The 15989-nt window shown below is 34.0% G+C and overlaps 2 protein-coding genes across 5 annotated transcripts in view; one reads left to right on the top strand and one right to left on the bottom strand.

Moving 5' to 3' along the window:
• The window catches only part of LOC108554996 (coronin-2B), a 13785-nt gene extending 2651 nt beyond the window's left edge, over window positions 1-11134 (top strand). For all 4 annotated transcript variants that reach the window (XM_017910472.1, XM_017910471.1, XM_017910469.1 and 1 more), the window contains exons 4-11: window positions 7344-7541; window positions 7846-7962; window positions 8430-8744; window positions 8836-9060; window positions 9135-9344; window positions 9425-9542; window positions 9624-9850; window positions 9924-11134. In XM_017910472.1, coding sequence (XP_017765961.1) covers window positions 7344-7541; window positions 7846-7962; window positions 8430-8744; window positions 8836-9060; window positions 9135-9344; window positions 9425-9542; window positions 9624-9850; window positions 9924-10115 — 1602 coding nt within the window. In that variant the 3' untranslated portion in view covers window positions 10116-11134. The remainder of the gene's footprint in view (window positions 1-7343; window positions 7542-7845; window positions 7963-8429; window positions 8745-8835; window positions 9061-9134; window positions 9345-9424; window positions 9543-9623; window positions 9851-9923) is intronic.
• A 2457-nt stretch (window positions 11135-13591) lies between these two features.
• The window catches only part of bou (glycosylphosphatidylinositol anchored membrane protein boudin), a 2901-nt gene continuing 503 nt past the window's right edge, over window positions 13592-15989 (bottom strand). Inside the window, exons 2-4 of the mRNA XM_017910391.1 lie at window positions 14759-14935; window positions 14144-14290; window positions 13592-13807 (exon numbers count right to left, since the gene is read on the bottom strand). Of these exons, the coding sequence (XP_017765880.1) occupies window positions 13596-13807; window positions 14144-14290; window positions 14759-14935 (536 nt within the window). The 3' untranslated portion in view covers window positions 13592-13595. The remainder of the gene's footprint in view (window positions 13808-14143; window positions 14291-14758; window positions 14936-15989) is intronic.

Raw genomic sequence — 15989 nt, 5'->3', positions numbered from 1 at the left:
AGCTGAATGCACAAGCACGCTAATTGCATGTTATATGCTCGAATCCTTAGCTGGTTTTGATTAAGCTTGTGATTCTGCGTGTATCCTGATTCTCTCTCTTTCTCGAACCGCCTACGTATGCCAGTGACACAAAGCAGTTTAGGTCTACGGTAAGCAATGACAACGGAGCAGTGACAACGCGTAGCAGCATACGCGTTCGCATAAAACGTTACGTCGCTGCATTAAAACACGCACCGACAAGCTTGTGCCACGTGATATACTCGGCTGGTCGCCGCCATAAAATCGTGGCTAGCAGAAGTCAGTGCTGGCTTGGCGACTTTCGCGATCTAACGCGCGCGTCTGGAACTCCGCCACGTTCATAGGTATACACGCGCCACTTCTTTCGCGCCGGAGCTTGTCTCAATGAATCTACGTCGCGTGACTGCGCACTCGAATTGTCAGGAGTTCTTTATACGATACGAGATTGTGGGAATTTGTGTCTTTTTTCTTCTTTCTTTCTTTTATATACTTATAAATGTCGATCTATTTTAATCAGGAATAATTTTAAGAAATTCATTTTTGAAAGGGCTGAAGATGAAAAAGAAAGTATGTACATAGTACCGACTACCTTTTTTGGTTACATTATAATCTTGAACCAGGCGTATCGTTTCTTTTGATTCTACCTCGATATGTAAATCAAAGTTTGAAAGCATGGATTATCAATTTCATAGTCATTACATGCATATAAAAAATGGAGTAGAGATACATTAACCGAAAAGACCAGGTAATTATGCTGGGTAAATATATAAGATATACGTATATAATTAAAAGGAAAAGGAAGAGAAAAAACTACATTAGTCACGCGGTGAGTTTTTAAGACACCCTTTGTTCTTCGTCTATGTGCATGCGTCTCGTCTAGATGCGATTAAAACACATGCGGGCGTGTAGAAATTACGCCACGGGAGTCGCTCGTTTTTTCCTTTTCTTCTCTTGTTTGAGCAAACTGGAGGACGGAAGTCAGAGGCGCGTTAAAGCATGCTGGATTGCGACGATAACAAACGATAAAGAAAAGGCGATTCGTCGAATTTACTGGCTCAGATGTCACCGATCGTTTTGGTCGATATTGCTTATCGAATCTGTTTAAAAGCCGCGATCACAAGAAGTGCGCATTAGCCGCGACCGAGTAACGTTACGAACGCGTGCCTTTTTTTCCTCTTCTTCTGTTCCTGCTTCTTTCTTTCTTTCTCGGAGCTGACGCTTACGGAAAAGAATAGGTTGTTGCCTCGACCGCTCAAGTATTAGGTTGGTACAGAAATAACGGCAGTTTCTTTCTTTCGTAGCTGAAAAATTGTAATTTAAATAAATTTAAGGAATTTTTTGTGTATATAAATATTAGATTGGCTAATAAGTAATATCGGATTTTTACAGTAAATGGTATTCCTTTGTTTTTTTGTATAATACGGTATCTTTAACGTATCGAATATAATAATGTGTTAATTAGGATTATACAACTTACGATGGTAGAAAGTTATAGGTTAGAATTCAATAAAACTCTCTCCGTTTTAAAGAGAATGGATACCATTCTATACCAAAAATACTGACATTACTTCTTGGCCAACTTAGGATATATAGTATTCCTATTTTCTTTTTTTTGTATATGTATATATATATATATATAGTTTATTTGCAATGTTTTCTTTTTATCTCATAGTATTATGTCATACTAAAATAGTTGTGTATCTCGTACATACATCAGTGACTTTAGAAATTAGGAAAAATTGTTATTGTAGAAGCCTCTTTTTAATTACGATATGGAGGTTCTAGAAGAATCGTTATTTTCATACCAACTTAATAGAAGCTTCGTCAAGAATCACAAAATCGTCCTTGTCGACATACCTTTCGTCATCCTTCCCCTTTTAAAGATCGGTGAAGCGACATTGATCTCGAAGCGTGACGTAAGCCCAACGTAATGCAAAAAATTATTCGCTCGACGAAATTAGTTCCTAAAGCAACGATCGAATATTCATACGGCGCGTGATCAATACCGAACATCAGCCGCTATTCTTAAAAATCTTCCACATCACTCTCTCTCCTCAAGAAACAGCCAATTTCTCACGTTTCAACCTGGATTAAACCGGCAGAAAACTATTGTTTAATGAAAAGCAACCGATTGCACGATTACAATTATTGCAACATAAAATAAAAGCCACAATTATTTCCGCGCTATTTGTCGATGTAACTTTTGTTTTCCCCCGTCGCACTTCATGACTCATCGTGAGAATTAATTTCTTTGAGAACGATTATTTTCAGTTTTCGCAATTCCTCGCCATGCTACAAAACAAGTATACTATTTAATGAGACAGAAAAAACAGAAATTAGCATAGAAAGACGTGTATTGTATGATATGTATGGTTACGACTCGGTGACCCTAATGACTCGCGTCTGATTCGATGATCACGTAATTAGACGAGCCTCGTGTGGTTCCCTTTTTGTTTCTTCCAGTAAAGCGGGAAAATCTTGTCTCCGCTTGTGCAGTCGCTCGCCTACGAGCGCGAAGTTTCGAAGTAGTTGAATATCCTCTCCTTCACATGCATGGGTCCTGGCTTGTCCAATTACTACGTTCCTGTTGTGCACTGTCGGCGACCATCGTCTCACCGCGCACGTGTACCAGCTACCTGAGCTCGATTAGTATCAGAAATGACCAAGGATAAACAGGTGAGTGCTTTCGGTGTTTCACGATCGATTCTTTCACTTATTTTTTCTCTGACCGAACACAAGCATTCCCGGTAATTTGATGTCACGTGGTATCGATGTTCGAGAGGGTGTCTAATCTTCTCGCGTGTTAACCATCTTGAGTGAAATATTTCGTGGCGCTGTCGTTCACACAATGCTTCAGACGAGATCTCGTTCAAATGCACGGGGTGAAAGTTAATGTACGGGACATCCCATTCTTCTTTTCATTTTTCTTTTATACGGAAGTATATTTAATGGCAAATATCGGAAAGTATTTCTTAATCGGAGAGGTTAAAAGAGATCAATTTTAACGTTGAGAAAATTATACCAGTACTTTATAAGAAATGAAATATTTTAAGGTTCTTTCTTAACTTTAATTTGCGCCACTGTTTCTTAAATATATTTTTGAGTATTTTAAAAATCGATTTATTAATGTTTTAGATAGAGGAAAATCTGAACTTCATTCGGGTGAAAGCGTTACGAATTTTAATAATATTTATCAATGAAGATAATCAATGAAAGTGAAATACTAATTAACAATTAGTTAATTAGTTTATGAACTTTTATAAACTTCCTGATAGATCTTGAAGTTCGGAATTTTTTGAAAGTATTCAATTTAGATTTTCAGTATATTTCGAAAGAAGAACGCGTGACAAAAGTTCATAATGATTTTTGGTGGCCATATAATACGAAGGTAGATCAATTTTTATAAGTATCTACGGTACGAAGTACCACGATATATATACCACGGTCATGTTGAAGCTCTAAAAACACAGGTTTTATTGGTGAACCTTACTCGTAGATCGATACCACAAGGGATGAATCTAGAACGCAGAAGAAGAAACAAAGTTCTACGAATTTCGCACGCCAAGGTGCTGTCTTCTCAGTTATAATAATCAATGAAAAACGAGTACAAGTGTCGTATTACTGTTCTATCTGATCCGATGTTTACCAATGCTGACATTTTTCTTCCATCACTAATGAATAGCACATATAAAATATACAGTGCGGTAGAATTGATCTTTCTAGCTCTAGTGTAGCAATTTTTTAAATAAACAATTCCTTTAGTCAAAGGAATTTTAATAAATTTTTTTGCTCCATATTGTAATTTAATCTGCTTTTTAACAATTGCATTTGAGAATTCAATGTATATTAGAAGAAAATAATTAAACTCTGTTGCAATTTTTCTAATACGGACGTTATCGTTTCTAATTATTTTAGAAAGTAATATAACCTCGTGTCAAGTAAAGTTTTGTTTAACAAATTAATTGTTAATCTGTTCCCAAATAGAATAAAATAAAATTTTGATTCTTGGCATTAATATTTCGATTACAGTATTGAAATTTCAGCTCTTTCAATTTCCTGTTTTAGATTCATTTATTTCAGTAATATATGTAAGTTCACCTTTTCTAAATTCTATTATGACTTACTGCTCAAGTATACTTGATCCTTATCAGACCTCCAACTATCGAGAACAATTTCGATTGTTTTCTACGACTATATCGTTTGAACTTTTGAGTGTGCTGAGTAAACAGTAGTTTGTCTCTATTTTGTACCGTAGTCTCTCAGAATTGTCACGAGAGAAAGGTTGTAGAAGAAATGGCACAACGAATCGAGATATTTTTGTACTCTTTCCGCACGATGCACCACACATGTACATACTCGTATTCAGTTTCTGTCTTCTCTTTCTCTTTCTTTTAGATTCGGTTGTCTAATTGTGTCATTGTTTCATCGTGTACAAAAGATATTTTGTTTGATTATTGCATGATCAAATAAAGGATTAAAATTTTGTATTATAAATTTTACATACTCTATTCCATGATTTTGTGATTTAATTATATCTTTCTACATTTCAGGATACTCGTAATATTTTGATGGCATTGTGACTAGACAGGCGCGATTACTATCGCACGCGCGTATAGCACTCCTATGACCCTAATTGTCGTTAACACACCACGCAATTATTATTCGCGAAACACGATCGATTCGGTTAAATTAGCTGATCATTCTTGACGAACATGCAAATAGTAAAATCGAGGTGACGAGCGGTTCCAATTACTGTGATAATTCTGATACCGTCGATCGATCTTTTCTAACCTCACAAATAAATACCAATCGTGTTTTCAATTTCTGTCGTTTGTATTGTTTATTGGATTGATCTATGCTACTTTCGTTCATTCTTGAAGATCATTTTCTCTCCTACTTTATCTCTTTGGTTAATGGAAGAAAAATTAGAGTTTCATGACCCAATAAAGATAATTTAAAATGTATTAAAAACTGATATTAGAAGTACATAATTATACTCAATTTTTGTCGATAAACCTATTTATATATCTGAAGCACTAATCTGAAAATTTTGTAGTTACTTACGTGTGTCATAGCAAGGGTCTATTAGAATTTATCTCACAGGCTAATACTTTTTTCCTCATTACTAATACACTATTCGTGACCCTATTACATCTCATTTTGCAAATCGTTATTTCATTTTACCAACCATTTTAAATCCTTCATTCAATAAACAGGATTCAGTGCATCTATGAAAGTCAAAGATAAAATGTATTCTTGGTAATAATCAACTTATTAGTATGATAATCCGATAAATTCATGAATCATGCGGCATAAAAGATAAAGAACCTCCCATCTAACGGTTCGATGCTGCATCAAAAGTACCGACTATGCTTTCGACATTGAAACTCATAAAAATATTATGAGAATAATCTTTTGTCATCCTCCATACGCCACAATCGCATCGATGTATGTACATAAAAGTGATCTTTTAAACTCGTAAAATGTCACGCGAATACATCTTCATTGTCCTCGATACGCTGTGGTGGTAGTGACGTGTATAAAAATGACGAAAAATGATGCAGAGGCGTACCGTTAATCGTGCCCGTGCCTGCGATCAAGGCTTACGGTTAGAATTTCGCAGGGACCGGAACGTGAGACCGTTCGACGTGTATTTTCTTCGGTTATTGCAAGAAAAAGTCGCATAATTTGCTCTGTCTCACCACGCTACGTTGCCTGCCACGCGCACCACGCGCGACTAACTTCAAAGATTTCACATCACGTTGATTTTATGCGCGCGCAAACGAGATTCGGTCGTCGGAACATAGTTGATCTCTTACATCGTTATTACTTACTAACAATGAATTGCGGATCTTTTTAATTGCTTAGTTTTGCAAAATATTTTTCCTTGATAGTGAAAGATGTCGAAGATTAAAAATTTGTGTTTAAAAATTAAAGATTTACAGTCTTTCATTAATCTATAAGGTATCGAACATTCTTTCCGATGTTTTTAACCTCAAGAGAATTCTGACACCGAAAAATTGCAACTGACAGTTGAGATCAAAGATTTGTATCATCTTAAGTTGATCTGTTAGAGATATTGAACATCTTTGTAACTTCTTCTTTAATTCCAACAGATTTTAGAGAAAAAGAATCATTCAGAGAATAAAGTATCGTTTGCTCGTAGTTTCGATATAAATCGAACTTTTCGATAATGATATCAGAGGCATTTGATTTGACTTGGTAACACATTCGGACCACCTTGTTCCACGAAACTTTCTTCTTCACGGTTTCTGAGCTGGAGAGAGTCTCAGAAACGCATAAATACGTTCTGCTCGTCGTGCTATTGACCTTGGTGCGGGTAATCGTTCGTCAGAGCGTCGTTAACGATGAATTCGAGCGATCAGAAACGACCGAGTCGATCTCAATTTAACGCCGTGCACGCTGTTTAAAGGTAATTGGATGAACTGTAAGGTTGGTAACGATCCTCGTAGTAATCATTAGATCACGTGGTTAATGAACGATACGTTCGGTTAAATCTGTGGCAAAACTAACCAAAGATAAGTTATTTTTTCAGCATTTAGCTTTCGATTAATAGTCTTCGAAGAATATCCTAGAAACGTGATTTTCCTGTTTGTTTTACAAGATATGGTAATAGAAATCACACAATGTAGTTCGAAGAAGTTTGATATTCCCTCATAATCAGATTGAAGCATGAGCAAATTTTTAATCAGATTGTTTGAATGATGGTACTCGAAAATTGGCCGAGATTGATCCTCAGGAAAGGGTGCTCAGACACCTCAAGGTTAGCTTCAAGATCTGCTTCGAAGGATGGTTATTCTCGTCTTAAGTTCATCGACCTATCAACGCCATGGCAAAGTGACTTTACACGTTCTATCATCAGCATCTACTTAAGAGCTGGCGATGTGGTTGCATGATTTGTAGGAGCAATTAAAAATGTCCTCTTGAGTAATCTTTTTGGACACGTGTTACTCTATTCTTTAAGTCAGTCTTACCAGATAGATTTTCTCAAACCTAATTTCGTTTTCATACGATTAGAATATTACTTTATCTTATCATCTTATTAAATGTTGTATCTTATCTAGGAATTAATAGAGTATTTTAAAAATTGAAAACGTAAGTAGGTCTGAAAAGGAATCCTGAAATCATGATATGGTAAAATTAAAAGTATAGTTTATTAAAAGCCTGAAACTGAAATTTCCATCTAGATTTTAGATTTAGGACGATCTTCCTTCAAATTTCAGATTTGTTAGTTCAGATTGTTGTTTGTTGAGTTTTGTGAGGTTTCCTGTCTTATCGATACTAATCATATATTAATTTTTCAGTTGTGGTTTCGTGGCGTTCGGAGCAGCAAATTTCGTCACGTTTATGGTGCACCAGCCAAACGGGAGAAATGCTACGACAATATCAAGATCACAAAGAACGCCCACGACTCACAGTTCTGCGCCGTGAATCCCAAGTTTCTCGCCATCGTGACTGAAGTGGCAGGCGGCGGGGCGTTCCTGGTTTTGCCGCTCGATCGCGTGAGTTATCTAGCTTATCGGGTTATCGATTCGCTATTCTTGTTACGCACACGAACTAACGTCTTTTGATAGCTTGATAGTATATCAGCAAGGTTGGTTTATCGTGGACGCCCGCTTATTGAATTATACATCAACGCAAATAGCGTGGATATCGAATGCTATTAAAAGAAAGTTATTCTTTAATGGATAGTCGAAGACGATGAAATGCATAGGGATAAGAATACAATTTAATGATTTATTGAATAAGATTATTGAATCGTTTAATTAATGGCTTATTGTGGTTGAGACTTTTTTATTTTTTCAGACGGGTAGGTTGGATTTTAACGCTAGCAGAGTGACTGGACACACTGGACCGGTTCTGGACATCAAGTGGAATCCGTTCAACGATAATATCATTGCTTCCTGTTCCGACGACTGCACTGTACGATCACGTTCCTAGTTTTATGAATCGTTGGTTAAAATAATAGACGAAATTTTATTCATTGGAGGGATGATTACTTATAGTGTTAGGTAGATAAAATTTTATGAACAGATAAAGAAATAGATTATAATTTTTACACTGTGGTCTCTTGTTGTAAATTTCAACTTTTAAGGAAATAAGTTGAGTCTAATGAAAAACAATATTTCGTCGTGTTAAGTAAATAACCTATTATCGTGATAAATTGCTATCACGAGCATCTAAATCATAGACGCTATGGTATTCATCTATAAGCCTATGATTCATTATCTATGGAACTGAATCCTAATTCAGCCCATATTTTTCTTTTATTGCCTTTGTTTCTTCTAAGATTTGAGAGTTCCTTTATATAGTATAAAACTTCGTCATATTAAAATATACTCTCTGCAATTTCATTTTGTAATATTTTTTATTATCAATTCCATCTTCAGATAAAATTGTGGCACATTCCTGATGGTGGATTGTCACGAAATTTGACCGAGTGGTTGGTGGAGTTGCAAGGGCACAAACGTCGCGTTGCGTACATAGAATGGAACCCTGTTGCCGAGAACATACTATTCAGTGCTGGCTTTGATCATCTTGTTATAGTATGGGATATAAATAGAGGAGAGGCCGTTAATGTGATCGATAGACACCCTGATGTGATCTATAGTATATCATTGAATCGTCACGGAAATCTGTTGGCAACGACATGCAAGGATAAGAAATTGAGGGTTTTCGATGCAAGATCTGGTATCACGGTCTCTGTACGTATAAACTAATTACTTTGATCTATCTTGAATCTATTTCCTTCAAATTTATTTGAATAAACATTTGTAATAATCACTCGTTGAATAGGAAGGAGTCTGCCATGCTGGAACAAAAGCTAGTAAAGTGGTTTTTCTTGGTAGCTCTGGACGTCTTCTTACGACAGGTTTCAGTCGATATTCTGACAGACAGTATGCTATTTGGAGTCAGCATGATTTGAGTACACCATTAATATGTGAAACTATTGATTCCTCTAGTGGAGTAGTTTTTCCATATTATGATAATGACACTAATATGGTGTACTTGGCGGGAAAGGTAAAGAAGTATATTAAAAAACTGTTACATAAATATTTTAATTAGAATCCATGTTTTATATTTGCTTATTACAGGGTGATGGTAATATTCGGTATTACGAGGTTGTAAATGAGAGTCCTTGGATGCATTACCTTAGTCAATTCATATCTGGAAATCCTCAAAGAGGATTAGGTGTAATGCCAAAAAGAGGTATCAACACAGCTATTTGTGAAGTGTTTAGATTTTATAAATTGCATGCAACTCGTGGGATGTGTGAGCCGATAGCCATGATAGTTCCTCGAAAGGTGAATGTATTAAAATATATAAAGTTAAATCAAATGAATTTAATTATTCGATATAATTACCAAGGACTTTCACTTTCTAGAGCGATCAATTCCAAGAGGACTTGTATCCCGACACTATAGGCACTTGTCCGGCTTTATCGGCTAAGGACTGGATAAATGGCATGAATAGCCCACCAATTTTAATTTCTTTGAAGACTGGTATGATCATTGAACTTTTCACTTTATCTTACATTTTTTCTTTGTACTTGTTACTTAATTTTATTGCTTAAATATCAACAGGTGGCAGCATTACCACGCACAAACCACGAGTGTACAAGCCACCACAAATTCCACCGACAACCGATTTGAATAATAAAAAGAAATTTGCTTTTTTGTCTGCCGAGACTGTTCCAGATTACAGGCCCATTGAGTTTCACGATATGTCAGAAAAAAGTCAAAAAACGTCTAGTAATCAGAGCACCAAGTTTCAACAATTGCAACAAAAATTCGGCAATGTTGTGTTACAGGTAAAACTGTTATTCCCTTTTTTTTAAAGTTTTTATGACATTTTCACATCCTACTAATCAACACGTTTTGCAGAAAAATATAATTTCTACTCCACTAAATGATAATAAGGTCCTAGAAAATGTAGATATTCCTAATAATGAGGCGGAACTGAGATTGGCATTCGCTCGCCAGACTGATGAATTAAGATTGGTACGAAGGCAGCTCGCGAACAGTCAGTTGCGTGTGAAAGAACTAGAGGAACAAGTTCGCAAACTTCAGCATTAATAAAAATTTTTAAGGGGTCCTTAACATATGCGCCAAACAAAATTCCTTGTAGCTTTGTTGCTAGTTGTATGAAAAACATGGTACTTAACGAACCAATAATGCATTTGTGTATTGTTCATGGCAACTTAAATGCCTAAGCTTTTGACAAAGTCTGCACAAAAAAAAAAGAAAAAAAAAAGAAAAAAAAATGTGTAAAAGAGTATTTAAAAGTGTTCGAGGAACTTTATGGACTGGAAACTTATGCTGGTTATATACTGATAATATATTAACACAGTTATACAACTCTCATTAGTGTATTTTATGAACGATATACGATTAATTTTTATAGCATTTCTCATTTCTCTATATGTTAATTTCTCATTTTACAATTTCGCGTGGTAATCTTGTACCGTTGTTGAAAGAAAACGCAGCAATGAAGCAACAATAATTTAGTCAATTTCTTTAGGATGCAGTTCAAAAACTTGTTCTGCTGTAGAGAAACTGAACAAAAAGACGAACAATGATTGTGATTTACACTATTGCCTTCACTATACAGACGAGTTTTTGTCTATATAAAATGTTGATACTTCTCCTAGATATGATGTTTCATTATGCAATTTTCACATGTTTCACAAATGATGTTCTTTTTTTGTCATGTGAAGTTGAACACGTTCCTTTGCACACCAAAATGTAGATGTATAAATATTACTGATTGTTCGAACTTTTCCTTCTTTTTAGGAATTGATTTTTATATAAATTATATATGTAACCATAGTGAAGGAGAAAGATCAGCTTGGTATAAAGATACAAAACTTGGACGAAGTATTAAATGTTCAGTACATGAAGAATTGTACCTGCCTTGTGCATACGCACGTATGCGATTCGTTCTATATAGAATTGTCGTACATAGAGTGATAGATAAATGCAGAGATATTTAGGAGTTGTAAAGAGAATATTATGAACGCAATAAAATAAACATCATTCGGAGATTTGAAAATAACACAAGATGCAAGGACTAATAATAATAATTAATAATTAAACTCGAGATTTCTTAAAAATGAAAATCGAAAAAGATAATTCGATGAATTTTCTGTAATATTGTTTCTTTCATTTTCATACAATAGATTTATTATTATTTTAATGATATTTATGATCGTATTTATTGTTTGACTCATTTTGTATAATAATTAACGAATGATTATTTCTTGATGTCGATAGTCGGCGATATTTATGAATTCTGTTAGAATGACTATACATTAATTGATCATGTAATTTAAAGCTAATATTGTGTTCTATTTCGTATATGACTCGCTTTTCTTTTTTTTTTTCTTCGTACGTAACATATAACGATGGTGTATTAGCTTGTTAAATCTAAGCTACTTGGTATTGTCGAGTGTATTGATTACTGCCACATTCACTGCCATGGTATCAGTGGCAATATAATTTTTTAGCGAACGCATGGCGGTGATGTTATTTATTGTACACTACAAATGGTTTCAAACCTTAGGCTGATACTTCTTTTATACAGATAAGTAGATAGAACTTAATGTATATGCATAGTAGAAATTTTATCAATTAGAAAAAAAAAGAAAAATGAATAAACACTATGATCACGAATCATTAATTAAGAAAGAAAAAACAAGAAGTGTATTACACCGATTGTTATAGATAAAAAATACTATAGCAACTTTTTATTCACTTTTATTCATATTATTATATATATATATATATACACGAAGTAACGCTGATATATATATGTGTGTCAAATTATACATTTCTAGGACCAACAAACTGGGGAAAAATTGTTAGTCACAAAAAATTCTATTATTGCTTAATAGCGATCAGATTTAGTAATGGTTTATATACACTGTTTATACATATACATATATGTATTTTTCATACGATATATAGTTGTAATTTCAAGCAACAAAATGTAAAAAAAAGAAAAGAAAAAACTTGAGTGAACATTCTAACGACTAATATATATAATATGCTTGTGTTCAGCGCACATCAATTATCATAATAAAAAGAAAATAGAAAAAAGAGAAGAATGACATCAAAGACAAAAAATATCATCATTATATTCTCATTAAATGATAATGAATTTTCAATCTGCTCCATAAGAATTGATCATTGCTTGTAGCATGATGAAAAAGTATCATTCTGAAATGTTTCACTCTGTGTTTCCTTCAATATTTTAAACACAGCCATACGTACAGATAGGAATCATTAATCATTGTGTTATTATACAACATAGACAATGTATTGCGTTAGTCGCCAGGTATCATAATTAGATATCGATATTAGCCTGTGTGTGCGTTCTTTTTGTTTCACGATTATAGAAACTTTTATATGATGAGGCTTGCATGACAATATACATTTTTTCCAAAAATTTTTATCATGAAAGCCGCTTTGCTAGCAATCAGTCTCGCAATCTTATAACTTTGTATTACTCGACAAAAGTCTTTTGCTTGGCAAACATTAAATAAACGTGTATCGTCGTATTGGAGAGTGCTATCCTATGTACCGTTTGCTGTATAAACATGGATATACCAAAGAACGTGCAAGTACCTTATTGCGGATCGTCGTGAAACAATTGTTATCAGCAGTTGATCGACTATATCATATTATATTTATACGCAGAAAAACGAATACGTGTATGTACGAGTGGGAGACATCTCATTCGATGAAAATAAAGAACAAAGCATTCGATCGTATTTATATTATCTTGTGATTCATACAATAATTTCCTTAATTTCTAAGTTCAATTACATAATTGACCGCTTAAATGTTTAAAGAACAAAGTCTGAAGAAAAAAACATAAGTTTTTGTATCTACAATGTTCAAAGAATATAAAACGATTTTGTATAAAAATATACAGAAGTAGTTAATCTAGATCCTCGTTAAATTAATAAAAAACAAGGTAAAAAAAATAATTCCGTACAAGTATACAAGCTTAAAGGTTGTGTACGGATGGAAACATAATGTTACTACAATTCGGTTTTGGGATACATATCTTATTCGTAATTCGTATTAAAAATGTATTGATTAAAACCTAGTGATAAATTCTAGATACTAGAATATACTTTTGTGTTATGCAAAATACGACTATTTTAAACAAATATAAGCGTATTTGCAATGAGACAGTCGGTGAGGAATATTAAATCTATGATTACGCAATATAAGCCTAAATATAATTCCAAAATTAAGTTATAAAATTTGTATATGTACTATAAAATGTGTTAACACTATTTTGGTAACTAACATGTACCTCTGTTTATGTTATTAAAAAAGTAAGGCACATCGGTATTATTACAGTAATATGTTATAATAAAAAAATAAATGGAATGCAAATTGTTCCCTCAAAGTACATCGCAAATTAACATTCATATCACTTCGTGTTAACACATCAAGGACGGATAAGATGTTAAATAATAATTCTTATATTCACCCTATATGCATACAACGTGCATTCAGCAAAATTTTCTGTTACGAAAATATCTACCTCTCGAGGAATAATTTATAAGCTAATAATGATCCAATCGATACCATCCATATGATACTTGGTTTCATAATAGCTGCTGGATTACATCCGTCGCCGGTACAAGTGAAGATGCAGGTTCGATATGTTAGCTGGTCACCCTGTTGATTAACGTAGTCGCAATAGTTCCCCTGATCCAATGCAGAACAAAACCGCTTCGTGCCTATTCCACCTATCTCAACATATAGAGGAAAAGATTGTGTTTTATCTTATTAATGAAAATTAAAAAATATTGGCTCACACAAAAATAGTAGCATGCATTTGTATGAAGGATGAGAGATGTTAAGGAAGTAGCGTGCTTAGCAAAGCAGCATGCGGTATAGTCCCTAGTTATTTATTTTTTATGGAGTTACTAAACGGCATGTATGAAATATTACTTTTTGTTAAAATTTGTTGTTTACATTTTGATAGAAAATTTGAAGAAAGCAATATCCTCGTGTAACAGAAATAAGGAGAATCTACTGGTGCACACTCGACACCAAGAACACCCAAAATACAATATATGAACCTCCGAATCGTCCAATCGATTTGATGCAATACCGTGCATCGTATACATGACTGCAGTTCGCTGGTTGTAAGGTACTTAGAACCAAACTGCTATCTCCACAAGACAGTTCTTCTTCCGATGTACATTGGTAGCAATCCAGACTAGTCGCTTAATCGATTGGAAAAGAACCGATTATAGCGTTTGTTATTGTACGCGTAAATTTATAGATTTATTTCATGTTACAATCAATATGACGTATATTAATTTACCCAGCACATTTTTCAACATCTAACGACAAGTTCTCAAAGTACAAGTATAATACTTTAATATCAAATTAGTTTTTATTATAAGTTCAATAATAAAAAGTAAATCTTTTGTCGTTACACATCGAATATTACTTATAAACTAATGCATCCCTACATAGAAATGTGACTTAAAGTATGTTAGTCACCTAAAAACCAAATCAGATCGAGATGATTATTGATCGTGCTCTGATTGCTTCCGCATGCTTCGATAAATTGATATAGCGTTGTTGTTACTATATGATTTAAGGTTAGTTTTCGTTTGAAAATACTAAATTTAGCAACCGATTTCCCTTCCCGTGATATGTAACCTGAACTGCCGATATTGTTTTACCCTCAAATCGGCCTATGTGCTTCACGCAATACTGCGCCCCGAAAACAGCATCACAAGGCTGTGGTTCGATATCGATGTCGCTGGAGAGAATTTCGTTGCATTGGAAGGGATGCGAGTTGTTTGTGCTGATGCATTGATAGCATCGTAAACTGTGGACTAAATGAAAAGAAAAAGTGGGAATTCGGTTTATTTTTTGACTCATCTAGTCTTGTCAAACTAAATCGGACGACGTTTTATCAAATTACAATACATTATAACCTATTAGTTGTAATTAGATAATAGGAAAGAGAACATGGAAATATGTGACATATATGTTGCTTTTAATCTTTAGTTTATGATCTATTAAAAAGAACAATAAATGTTTTATAAAATACGAATAAATATGAAGTGATACATATATCACTAGAATATATTTAACACCAATATAAAAAAAAAGATTGAGTTTGATAATCTGTTACTGTGCTAAATAGAATTTTTAATTACATAGACAATAATGTTTATTACATATATTATGTAAATTCACGAATAACAATTTGAACTTTATAAACGACTTAATACAATATCAGATTTTGTTTATTAACCCTTTTAGTGCCGAGCGAAAAACGGGTGCCTATGCGAAGATAACCGGACGAATTTGACGAATCGTTACTATACCTAATTGAAAGAGCACAGTTCTTACACCCACTACACTATCATAAACATATAGTGATTGCGGTACCAAGAAACTATCCCGCGTCGAGTTTCTACCTTATTGCTCTAGTGTATACAGAGCCTCGACACCAACCAGCATAGAATATAACAAAAAGTTAAACCAAAAAACAATCTTTTAAATTCTTTTGGAATGAATTAAACCGTTTATAACGTTTTATAAATTTATTTTGAGATAAAACTTTCTCGCAATGCGAAGAATAAGGCGCCGTCGTATACGCAACGATATATCGTCGGCACTTTTCGCAAGTGTAGCAAACGACGATATATCGTCGTTCGGCACTAAAAGGGTTAATTCAATAGACCATTAACGTCAAGTTGTCATTTAAATATAAGTATTCAGCGAAATTGATCGCTTTACTTGATCTCCATAAATCGAGATTGTACATAACCTATATTATATTTTGAACCTATCATGCTTTTGAATAAAGGACAATGTATAAAATTATAAATGCCCCACCCAAAGGATGCCACGATATTCATATCATCTGTAGTTACGTGCATTAACCTTACCACTTTGGAC

Source organism: Eufriesea mexicana, unplaced genomic scaffold (assembly GCF_001483705.2).
Source record: "Eufriesea mexicana isolate 0111107269 unplaced genomic scaffold, ASM148370v2 scaffold100, whole genome shotgun sequence".
In the NCBI taxonomy this organism is placed as follows: Eukaryota; Metazoa; Arthropoda; class Insecta; order Hymenoptera; family Apidae; genus Eufriesea; species Eufriesea mexicana.
Note: the sequence above shows the minus strand (reverse complement) of the source record. Positions and strands in the feature narration are given on the sequence as shown.